The sequence below is a fragment of the Cebus imitator genome, unplaced genomic scaffold (assembly GCF_001604975.1).
Source record: "Cebus imitator isolate Cc_AM_T3 unplaced genomic scaffold, Cebus_imitator-1.0 Scaffold14, whole genome shotgun sequence".
In the NCBI taxonomy this organism is placed as follows: Eukaryota; Metazoa; Chordata; class Mammalia; order Primates; family Cebidae; genus Cebus; species Cebus imitator.
Window position 1 is genome coordinate 1,297,874 of NW_016107329.1, and position 13,051 is coordinate 1,310,924.

The 13,051-nt window shown below is 38.9% G+C and overlaps 1 protein-coding gene across 1 annotated transcript in view; it reads right to left on the bottom strand.

The window, feature by feature from the left end:
- CCDC168 (coiled-coil domain containing 168) overlaps positions 1 to 13,051 on the bottom strand; it is a 35,825-nt gene that overhangs the window by 17,349 nt on the left and 5,425 nt on the right. The window contains exon 4 of the mRNA XM_037729392.1: positions 131 to 7,940. Within this exon, the coding sequence (XP_037585320.1) occupies positions 131 to 7,940 (7,810 nt within the window). The remainder of the gene's footprint in view (positions 1 to 130; positions 7,941 to 13,051) is intronic.

Sequence of the window (13,051 nt, forward strand, 5' to 3'; positions counted from 1 at the left end):
CATTTCTTGTTTCAGAAGATTGTTCATCTATATCCCAGGTACCAGCTGATTGCTCCATTTTTATGTGTAGTAGACTAGGTATAGGAACACATGTAGATTTTAGCTTTATTGCAGCTTCATTTCTCTCTACTTCTGTCTTTTGGGCTTTCAGCTTCTGTTTCTCTTCCTTATGAATGGTTAGAACAGCATGACCTGCAGCATCAAATGATTGTGGAACTGCTGATTGCTTTGCCTGCAAAGGTCTACCTTCAGGACTTGGCCTGTCAGCTGTTTGAAGGCTGTCATTCTGTCTTTTCATTTCTTCTGAAGCAGGCAAATGCCTGCCAACAGAACCTGGGACAATTCCTGCCAGATTACAGAATGCTTTTTCTTTTAAAACAGAATAGCCAATGTTCTCTTTACCATATTTATTTGATATGGCATCATCTGTTGGCTCACTCAATTCTGCACAGTTATCTGATTTCTCCTTCCTTGGGAGCCCAACTTTGAGACTTCCTTTTCCATTTTTGTTTTTTTCCATTTTTACATTTTTTTCCAAATTCCCTTGGTAAATCTGACTTTGTGAGAAAAAAATTTCTCCCAAAAGCACATCTTCTGATTTGCCAGGATGAGGATCCTTTGTAAGATATGTATTTGCCATGAAGTTTTCTGCACAGAATGGACCCATTTCTGTAAGATGTTCTTGCTTCTCTTCCCCACTTTCTCTACCATGTAGTTTTGCTCCCTTTAACAAGTTGGAAGTTCCTCTCTTGTCAATGGAATCAGAATACCTTGTTATCACTTCAGCTGGTGACTCTATTTGTGTTGGGTGTGTATGACTTAACCCTGATATTCTCATGTCTATCTCTGTTTGGAATCTGCTTGGCTTTTTAATGTTAGTGGTATCTGGAGTGAAGAATATGGTATTTGGAAATGTATCAGCCACATTTCCACCTTGCCACGTTGCTTTCAGTTTGGTTTTTAAATTGGATTCCAGCTTCTTCCTATATTTTGCAGTAAACTGTCTACTGATTTTATGTATCTGTGAAATTGGTGGCTTCTTTTTCTTCAGAGTTAAACATTTGTGATTCAATATAATTTTCCTTTCTGATAACTGTACTATGTTTATCTGGTTTTTAGAGTCAGATAAAACATGCATGAAGAAATCTAAAGAACCCAAGAAAGTTGCAGCTAAGTTTTCCTGTACTTTTTCCTTTTCATCTGTAATATGACCATGATTTTCTTGTAGTGTTCTGTTGGATAGAGTTTTTAAATAGGATTTAAGTTTCTTCCTATGTTTTGTGGCAGATTGCTTATTGATTTTATGTATCTGTGAAACTAATGACTTCTTTTCCTTCATAGGTAAATATTTGGAATTCAATATAATTTCTTTTTCTGATAAGTGAACTGTGTTCATCTGGTTTTTAGGGTTAGATAAAACAGGCATGAGGAAATCTAAAGGACCCAAGAAAGTTTCAGCTACGTTTTCTTGTACCTCTTCCTTTTCACCTGCAATAAGACCATCCAGATTTTGTCGGTGTGTTCTGTTAGACAGAATGCCCCTCACTGCTGTATTGAATAAGAGTTTATCAATCACTGCTTTGGATGGTAGACTCTTCGCATATTCAGTGGCACTGAGTAATGCCTCTCCTATACTTGTGTACCATTGCCTCCCTTTCATCCTGTACTTAAAGTGGTGTTGCTTTTTCTTTCCATGGTTTTCTGTAGGATATCTTATGATCTTAAACAACCGTGAAATTGGTAGTTGCTTTGCCTTCAAAGTTACACGTTTGGGACTCATTATACTTTTCTTGCCCATAAACTCTAACGTATAGCTCTGGCTTTCATATTCAGATGACACAAGGCTGGAGAAATCGAAAGGTTTTAAGACTGTTCTTAAGTTTTTTTGATTCCATGCAGTTTTCTCAGAAATAGAACTATTCCATTTCCTTCTAGGATTTTCATCCAAAGGAGTATCAAATGGTATTGAACCAATCTCTGATTTCCCTGTTTTGGGAAATGAAGTCTTTGGACCTACCATACATTTTATTCCTTCTTGCATATGAGGACTTTGTTTCATCATGTACCTAGAAATAGGCTCTAAAACCGTTTCTCTAAAGTGTGTTTCTTGCTTTGTTTTTTGCGCTATATGAGACAAATTCCAAGAACTTCTGTCTTCTGGACTTTTCAGTTCAGATCCTAATTTGCAAGGGTCAGGATCTTTCATTTGATGTGCACTGAAACTGAGGTGTTGACTATGGCATGGAACTGAGTCTGACAACATTTTCTGAATATTTTTATCTTCCCTTTCATGTTGTACATTCATGTTGATTGCAACGTTAGATCCGCTTTCCATATCAGTCAAATTGGCCTTCTCTGCCTCCCCACCATGTGGCGATATCTGTAACTCCAGGACGGTTGCTCGTAGATCTCTATGAAACTCAACCTTTTCCCCTTTACCTGAATCGTGCTGTTCCCCCCTACATTTCCTGTCAGTTGGCACACCATGTTTTATTGCACCAATTAAAACTTCACCATTTAGTGAGTCCTCTGATTTTAGAGGAAGGTTTGCGTTTACTGTACATATTGTGCCATTTTGGGTCTGGAGGCATTTGTTTGTCTCCACCCCTTGTATTGGTTCTGCCGAATGAAGTTGTTGTGGGACATCTTGCTTGGTAACAAACAGAATTTTCCTACTTCCTTGGTTTTCTAATTTGTGAAAGTCGAGATCCTCCCTCTGACCTGAACGGAATATGAAATGTTGCACGTGTTGTGGAATTACTTTTAACAATGCCTCCTGTTTCCTTTCTTCTTGCTCTTCATCTTGAAGACAGGTTTCTTTAATGTTATCTGAAGTAATACTATCTTCATTTGGAGATGTATCTTGCTTTACTCGAATACAACCGAGTCTTTCTTCTCTAAGTGTGTCTTTTTCTGTCTCCACCTTGCCATACGTGTTAATGTCAGGTGTCATAGTCAGGAAAGCATATGTTTTATCTGCCCCCTTTTTGCCTTGATGCACTTCTTTCATTTTGGTTGTCAAGTTACAGCTCAGTTCTTTTCTATGGTTTGGACCAGCACTAGCCTTGATATTGAGCATGTATGAAATTGATGGCTTCTTTGCCTTCATAATTCCACATTTGGGATTCACTAAAGTTTTCATGTCTGAAAATTGTTTTAAGTTTCTCTTCCTTTTAGGTGTAGATAAAGCAGACATGCAGGAATCAAAAATCACTGTTTCCTTCTTTTCACTCCCACCAGGCTGTTCCTTCTGAAGGCTAGAATCAGATGAGATACCACCTTCTCTTGCATAAGATATGATTTCATCAACTTTTGCTTCCCCAGAGTTTAGAGGTGAAAACCTAACATAACTCTCTACCTTTTCAAATTGAAATTGATCTACTGTAGGACCTGAACTAGACTCCAAAATAGTTTGTGTAAAATGTGTTTGTGGTTGTACCTGGATATTTGCATTTCCTGGTTGGTTCCGTCCGTCATCTGATTTGACAAGCTCATGATCCCTCTGATGTGCATTGAGTATGAAGCCATGGCTATTCTCTGGAGCCTGTAAAGCTTTGGGAGGTGGAATCTTAGGACCCACAAGGGCTATTATGTCATTTTTGGTTTTGTTGGTTTTTTGTACTTCTTCAGCTTCTAAAGGACCCATTTGGAGACTAGTCTTTAAAGTAGTTTGTTTAAAATCTGTTTGGTGCTGCAAACTTTTTCCATTAACACATTGCTCCAGTGTTAAATAATTCAGCGCTGGGTGTGATTCAAGATGGATTTCCTTCATTTGACAGGCATGAGACCCCAGGTGCTGGCTAAGCTGTGGCACTGCTTCTAATGAAGCTTTTTGTTCCTCTTCCTCTCGGTCTTGAGATTTTTCCTCTCTGTCATGGAATACACTACTCTTAGCAAAGACATCAGTGTATGTCTTAACTGCTGGTTCTCCTTGCTTTAATTGAGACACAGAGAGACAGAAATCTCTCTGCAATCTGCTATGCATTGGAGAGAAAAGGACATTTGGATATTCAGGCACCAATCCTTTAGCTTGGTTTATCTTTTTAAACTTAAAGTCTAACTCCGATTTCTTTCTGTGGCTTGTGACACTGACTGTCTCTGAGACTGATGGCTTCACATCCTTTGCATTTAGGCATTTGGACTTCACTGTACTTGTCGTGAGTGCAAATGTTACCCTCTTTTTCATCACTTTAGAAGAAGACAAAACAGGTGTGCAGCAATTGTAAGTCTCTGGCGAAGCTGCTGGTAAATTTTTTGGTATTTCTGTCTTTTTTCTTGCAAAACAGTAACCCATTTCTCTTGTATCACTTCCATTACTTGGAACATCACTTTCTCTTGTTTGGTTTAAAAAGTGTCCAATCAGTGATTTTCCTGATATTGGAGGAGGCATCTCTGAATCTGCAGTGCATTTGCAGTCTGTTTCTGTTGTTTGACTGCTCTTCACATTCTCAACATGAGATGATTGCATTATGGGAGAGACAACAGACTCCATAGTAGTTTCTGTGAATGGGATTGGCTGATGCATTTCTTTCTCTGTTTTAATCTCCTTCGCTAGATGTGCGTCAAGTCCAAGGCTCCAGCTATCATGTAGGGCTACTTTTGGTAGAGTTTCTTTGATGCGTTTTACTTCATCTTGCAATTTAGCTTCTAGTGCATTTTGGGATTCATTTCCCTTATTAATGAAAGCTGGACACTTTTCTTCCCTTCCAATTTGGGATTCCTCTTGGACTACCTTGATATAACTGTGATTCTCTGCATTTAATCCGCTGTGCATTCTAGTATTAGGCAAAATAGACAGGTGAGGGTTAATAACATTCAGAAGCACACCTGCCACAATTTTATCTTGCAGTATCTGTTTAATTATGATTTCAAAATTGCCTCCCATTTTTTTCCTGTGGTTTGGAGTACCGTATATATTGATGTAAGGCATCAGTGAGATTGCTGGCTTCTTTACTTTCATAATTACGTATTTGACACTGAGAACATTTTTTGTTTCTGATAATGTTTTTTTAATTTTCTGCCTTTTAAGATGTGATAAAGTAAGCAAGCGGATATCAAAAGACCCCAGGGCAACTGCAGGTAAATCTCTTTTTATGTCTTCCTTTTCTTCTACAGTATGACCATCCATTGTCTTTCGGAGGTTTCCACCAAATGGAACACTATACTCTGTTGTTTCAACTGAAAGTTCACCAACTGCCAAGTTCTCTGGCATTGTAAGTGGATTCTTTGTATCTGCAGCACTCTTTCTGTCTGTAGGTCTATCTGTGCTTTGCTTCACCTTCTCAACTTGAAATGGATCCATCATGGGGCATGGACTAGTCTCCAAAATTGTTTGTGTAGAAAGAGTTTGTGGTTGTACCTCTTGCTCTTTGTTTGGGGCTTTACTACTTCCTGAACTGATCTGTTCCATTTCAAATTTGATGTATTTGGGCCTTTGCTTTAGATGCATGCTGAATCTGAAGTCTTGTGGCAGCTCTGAATTTGCTTCTTTCTCCTCTTCCTTTCTATCACATTGTTGTGACTTTTTAAAGGTAGAGCTCTTATCAATGTATTCTGCATTCTGTGTTTCCTTCTCATCTGGTAATTTCTCATGCTTTGACACTGAGTGACTGACCCTTATTCTTCTTAATGTGTCTGCCTTTGCTTTTAATCTGCTATCTATTTCTGTATCAGATAGTTCAGAAATGGTAGTGTAAGCGGCACTGTGAAATGCATCAGACATTTCTTTATCTTGATGCATGTTTGTTACGTTATTTCTAGCGTTGCATTCTAGTGCCTCACTTTCACTTAGGTCATCTGTAACATTAAGCATCAGTGGTTCATTTTCCTTCAGATTTACACTTTCTGTACTCACTTGAATTTTTACGGCTTTTAATTCTTCACTGCTTTTATGCATATTGCTTCCCAGGGAAATTAGCAAATGGACATTTGACAACTCCAGAACAAGTTGCAAAAAATCTTGTTGTTTCTGTGTATTTTCCCTTGGAAAGCACCTTTGCATTTTTGGTGTACTAGTTGGTAAATCCTCTCCATTTGAAAGTTGACGATGGGAATTCTCTGAACTTTGCAGGACCTCCTGTATTTTCATTCTATTGTTCGTTTCCCATTTGGGAGAGGAAATGAGTTTCTGCGTAGGTTTTGATATAGCATCTTCTAAAGATGTCTTGTGCTTCAGAATATGAAGATCAAATGGTTTTCTACTATTTGGAGCATGCAATTCTGTAATAGCAATTTCCTTTGCTTGTGTAACTGGGTCTTTAAGAGATTCCTTACTCTTCCCATTTGTTTCTACTAGTAAACAAGGTGCTTTTAGTTGATCGGTGTTGACCATGAAGGATTCTTCTAGCTGAGGTAACATTTTTGGTGAAATATTTTTTAGTCCTTTATTTTCTTTGTCACACTCCTTTTCTTTTTTAGTAGCACCCAAGATTCCTGTCTTCTCAGCAGCACCTGTATAATTGATTTTCTCTGTAGCTGGTGACTTATTTTTCCTCTGCAGAAAATGTCCACATTTTATTAAACCTGGCATGAATTTCACTAGTTGTTTTCTGGAATAATTTTTAATATAAGGCAGAATAAGCTTGGAAACAGAAATAAGATGCAAAGCTACATCTGATATATCTTTCCTTTCATGTAATTCTTTCTTGTCAGTGTTATTCTTGCATCCTAACTCATTCCTATTTTTTAAAGTGTGACATGCTGTGATTTGAAATACTTGTGAAGTTGGTGGTTTTTTGGCTTTTAGAGATGGAATGTTAAGACTGAGTTTGTTTTTACTGTCTGGTGTTTTTCTTCTATTTTTCTGCCCTTTAATGGTAGATGAAAGAGGCACTGAGCTATATACAGAATCTTTGTTGAATTCTGATGAAACAATTTGTTGCTGGCCTTCTGGTTTTACAGTCCTTAGGTGTGGAATATCTTCAGCAACTAAATTTGGATTCAGAGTTAAAACTAGAAATCCAGCATTCTTAAAAATAATATCTTGCCTCTTAGTTGAATATTTAATCTTGTTTGAATTTATCAACCAAACAGAATGTTGGTCCTCACCGAAGTGTTCATCAGACCCCAGGCTCTTGACTGAATATTGTGCCTCAACAACTGATGGAACTTCAACAAAATGTTGGTTCCTCTCCAAATCTTGGGACTGAAATGAATCTTGTGCGCTGCTACAAAATGGCTTCGTCATCCCATCTTGAGGCTGGGCAAAGCCGCTGGCCTTGATATCAGGCTGGCTGTTGATTAATTCTTGGTTATGATTTATACTAGTAAATTGGACTTCATAAAGACCTTGATTCTGAATAGTATTTTGTCCTGGAAAAGAATCCTGTGCTTGGACAGAAATAACCATTCCAACATAAGGTTGATTCTGATTCAAGGACTGTTGAGATCTTGAGCACTGATAAGTAGTTTTACTCTCTAACTTAGCTTTTGGTTTTGAAGGAATTTGATTTCTCACATTTTCTTCCAGAAGTCTAACTTGATCTCTAGAAAGAAATAAATGGGCAGGAGGGCAAGGTGCCACATCTAAGTCTTCATTTTCTACAGTGAATCTAGAAGCTGAAAAGCTAAGATCAGAAGAAAATTCTGAATTTTTGTTTTTGTTGGTTTTCATCATTGAAAATAATTTCTTGGAGGAAAATTGTATTGTTTCATATTCATGTTGTATTGTTTCATATTCATTGTATTGTTTCATATTCATTGGATGCTCTGTATGGCTTAGACACATTTTCTCTACTTCTGAATTAAACAATGACAAAGATGAGCTGATTCCATTTGAAGATGGCATATGACTTTCACTAGAGTGACTTACTTGATCTTCACTTTCACTAGTACCTGACCGTATTATTTCATGTGATAATAAAATTCTATCTTCAAAGTCACATTCCTTTTCTTCAGATGTAAGTAATGAAGTAACTCTTTTTTCTGAAAAGGTGCCAACCCTGAAATATAAGAAAACAGTGTGCAAATGAATCCTAGGATATATTTCATATAAGAATTACCTTCCAGATTCAAGAAAATGCCATATAGTATATGCAAAGAGATTAGTATAGAGACAAATTGGAAAACAATTATCCACATTACAAAACAATTCATTACCGAGTTCTTTTCACTTAATAAACTAATCAACTGAAAAATTGCAGTAAATCAATTACATATATCAGAGAATATACCTCAGCATCTCTAAAAGTCTATTTTTGAAAGGAGTGGGTCAAAGTTGCTGGATTAAGATTATATTATTTCACAAGGAATACCTTTTCTGTTCTCTACATGAAAGTTTTCACAAAAAGAAAACATTCTTATGGAAATGTAACAGAGGAACACCAATAGTATAAACTAGCTGTCTATAGATAAAGCCAGATTATCTTAACAGTTCTTTGGGATCAACAGAAAAGTCTACATTTTAGGGAAACATGTCTCAGTACAACGTTGGGCTGGAGTAATGATAATGGATGATGTGAACTTGCCAACATCCATGCACCTCAAATGATTAGTCTTAGTCTAAGTCCAACAGCATCAGCATCATCTGGTGTGATGGTTAATTTTATTTGTCAATTTGGCTGGGCAATGATGCCCAGATATAAGACCAAATACTATTCTGGATGTTTCTCTGAGGTGTTTTGGATGAGATTAACATTTATATCAGTGAACTATGAGAAACGAAGATTGTTCTTCCTAAGGTGGGTGGGCATGACCCAATTAGTTAAAGGCCTGGATAGAACAAAAGACTGACACCTCAACCCCCTGACATACTCCAACAAGAGGAAATTCTGCCAGCAGACAGCCTTTTGACTTAACCTGCAGGCTTTAGATTTGCCAGTCACCATAATTGCTTGAGACAATTCTTCAAAATAAATGTCTTACTCTCTCTATGTATGTATGTATGTGTGTGTATATATATACACATATTCTATTGGTTCTGTTTCTCTGGAGAACCCTGACAAGATGCCTGGAAGCTTATTTGAAGTGCATATTCTTTGGTCCCATCCAAGCCCTGTGGAATCTGAAGTTTTGGAAGTGGGGTCCAGAAATCTGAGCTTTAATAAGCTCTCCGGCTGATTCTGCTATACGATGAATTTCAATAGTCACTGTTTGATGGATCAGCAAGCCTAAAATAAAAAACTGAAATGCATATAAACTAGGTCAGATAATTCTAGTAGCTATTTGTTTGGGGAGCACAGATTATCTCATACTTACTGTAAGTGTGACTTTACTTTTAAATAACTCAATCAAAGTAGTGAAGGCAGTATATGAAATCCATCATGATCTACCCAACCGTGAAAATTATTTGTGCTAAATGATTACTTAGAGAACTGAGAAATAAAAATGAAATGCTAAGTCCCACAATTGACTGAATGGACCCCCACTTGGCCAAGGGGACCCCAAAGAAACCTTGAAAATTGAATTCCTGACCATGACAGGATGGGAGGTCGAACAGGACTTATTCTGCCACCTTCCTCCCTCAATGTCATTAAGGCTTTCTTTTCTAAGGGTAAACACAACAGCCCTTTGGAAAGCCTTGCTCCACCCTTGATATCATCCAATGATCTGATGCTGCCTCTCACTTTCGCTTTCAACAAAACAACCAGCTAGCATTCCTTCCTGATAAGAGACCCCCAACCACAGAGTGGTTCTGGCCAGTCTAGGGAGGTTGTGCAGTGAGGATTTTCATGTCCCCTGCTTCACCTTTTGATGTCAGAGGGCCAAAAACTCCACCCTCAGACAATGCCAAAGCTGCCATTTTTTGAACATGAGTTCCATGGACAGAAATGAAGCTCAATTGCTATTGTGGACATTTCTCCTTTCATAAATATTCATGACTCTTCTTCCTCCTATGGACTGTGAGCCTTATCCACCTCATTCAGCATGATTTCCTGTCTTATTCTTCGTGCCCTCCAATGGTCTGTTTCTGGCTTCCGACAGGAGGCTATGCTTCCCAGTGTGTCATAAAGGATACCCTGCAGGCTGCAATCCTTTATGAACACCATCATTCTTTCCAAATGTATGAACACCATCATTCTTCAGTTGATACAATGAAATCTCATTAATCTGGATTTGGATAATTAAAATTTGGGGTATTTTAGGCCACATTAATGATTATGTTTTTTCACATATAACACAAAAATATTAGGTAAATATTTAAAATATGTTAGTTTTCAAGTTCTCTCAATTTTTAGAGCACTTATTAACCTCTAATATATAGGCTATTTTATGGGCTGAATTGTGTTTCTCTAAAATTCATATGTGGAAGTTCTAACCCCAGTACCTCAGAATGTGACCATATTTGTAGACGTGGCCTTTAAATAGATTATTAAAGTTAAATGAGATCATATGGGTGGGCCTTAATCCATATTTGGAGATAAGGCCATCAAAAGGTGATTAAGTTAACTGATGTGTTTATTTAGAGTTGGGCTCTAATCCAACATGAGTGGTGCCCTTGTAAGAAGAGGAAATTTGGACACAGAGACACCAGGGACATGTACATACAGAGAAAAGAGCATGTGATGCACATGTATATTTATTGCAGCACTGTTTACAATAGCAAAGACTTGGAACCAATGGAAATGCCCATCAATGATAGACTGGGTAAAGAAAACGTGGCACATATACACCATGGAATACTATGCAGCCATAAAAAATGTGTTCATGTCCTTTGCAGGGACATGGATGAAGCGGAAGTCATCATTCTCAGCAAACTAACACAGGAACAGAAAACCAAACACTCCATGTTCTCACTCATAAGTGGGAGTTGAAAAATGAGAACACATGGACACAGGGAGGGGAACATCATACACTGGGTCCTGTTGGGAGGTGGGGGCGAGAGGAGGGAGAGCCTTAGGACAAATACCTAATGCATGAGGAGCTTAAAATCTAGATGATGGGTTGATAGGTACAGCAAACCGCCATGGCACGTGTGTACCTCTGTAACAGACCTGCACATTCTGCATATGAATCCCAGAACTTAAAGTAAAATAAAAAAAGAAGAGAAAAGAGCATGTGAGGACACAGCAAGAAAGTGGCCATCTGCAAGTCAAGGAGAGACACCTGAGGAGAAACCAAGCCTTTCAGCCTCCAGAACCATGAGAAAACACATTTCTTTTTTTTAATGCCACCTAATTTTTGGTACTTTGTTAATGGCAGCCCCAGCAATCTAATATAGGCTGTATATACATCTTCGTTATCTACCCATTACTTTTAGTGTGTGATCTTTGGTAGTAAGGTCTGTTCTTCAACAAAGACATGATGTCTACTCTCCCACATCTATTCTACCTCAGATTATTAGGCTCAGTAGAACATAGTAATCCCATTTCTAAGTGATTAGTTTAGGAATGGGCATGATCTAATCCTAACATAAGAAAACGCTGAAGCAGGCCGGGTGGGGTGGCTCATGCCTGTAATCCCAGGACTTTGGGAGGCCAAAGCAAGTGGATCACTTGAGGTCAGGAGTTTGAAACCAACCTAGCCAACATGGTGAAACCCCAACTCTACTAAAAATACAAAACTTAGCCGGACGTAGTGGTGTGCACCTGTCGTCCCAGCTCAGGCAGTCCTGTAGTCCCAAGTCCGGAGGCAGAGGCTGAGGGAGGACAGTCACTTGAACCCAGGTGGTGGAGGTTGCAGTGAACTGAGGTTGTGCCATTGCACTCCAGCCTGGGCAACAGAACGAGACTCCATAGCCAAAAAAAAAAAAAAAAAATCCCTGCAGCAAACCAATTTGCAAAATCTAAAAATCCAGTGTAAGATCAGCAGTTTGCCTTGCTCACTGAGACTATGCCTGGTCCGCACAGTTTTCTCTAGTTTCTCATATCACCTCCTGACATATAATTTATTTATTATGTTGTTGTTTATTGTCTGACCCTCTCTCACCCTCACACAATGTTTTGTTTACTGCTGAGTCTCAAAGACCTGCAGCAACACCTGATGCAGAGTAGGCAATCAGCAAGTATTTGCCAAATGGCCATCTCCACCTCCAGGCCTCTGATTACTAACAACAAACTGACCCAACTCTTTCCTCAGTTTCGATGAGGAGAAAAAAATCACTGAGGTCTGTTGGGGGGAAATAGGGGATGGACAGCGCGGGGAGGGGAGTTGGGGAAAGATAGCATGGGGAGAAGTGCTAGATGTGGGTGATGGGGAGGAAGGCAGCAGATCACACTGCCACGTGTGTGCCTATGCAACAATCTTGCATGTTCTTCACATGTACCCCAAAACCTAAAATGCAATAAAATTAAAGAAAAAAAAATCCCTTATGTACAGACCACTCATAGATGTGGCTGATTTTAGTGAAGACTTGGAGGCAGACGCAGGATAGAGTTGATTACAGCCATGCAAAGGGCTCCCATTTAAACATTAGGTATGTCTCCCCATTTGTGAAATGTCCTTTGGTCTCTCCGGACCAGGGAATCTTAACTGGCTTTTGAGATTAAAAAAAAAAAAAATTCCCCAGTCTCCTAGGAAAAGAGGGACAGTTCTAGAGCCATGGTAACCAGTACCAGAACTGGTTGTCAATCAGCCAATGGCAATCCTGCAGTCACAGTAACAAATAAACACCAAGTCTGCTTTTAAACTGTTTATGATAACTCTCTTCAGGAAATGCACTTCTGAAACCAACCAGTCAGTGACAAGTTTAAGCTTCAAAAGTCAGGTAGTTGCTGGCAGACTCTCACTAAAGCATGCACCTATGGGTAAGGCCAACCCTAAAACAAACCATTCCCCCAAATCTGATAGAAGGCCAGCCATTTGCTTTGCTTGCTGAGACTATGCCTGGCCAGCTCGGCTCCCCGGATTTCAGATACTGAGTAGTGGTCTCATCCTTTATGCCACTCAGTCCTGAGCCTCACACCACTACACTGGCACCTCCCTCTGTTCTGCTCCCTTCTTACCCTCAGCTACCCCTTTCTCCTTTGTCCATTTCATAAGCAAGATAAAATCCATCTCTAATGTAGTACACTTTAGCTATTCTGATGCTTAGGCTTCAGCCAATATAGCCTTCTATTTCAAAATAATGTATTTAGATGTTGCCCCACTATTTACAATAGCAAAGACATGGAAC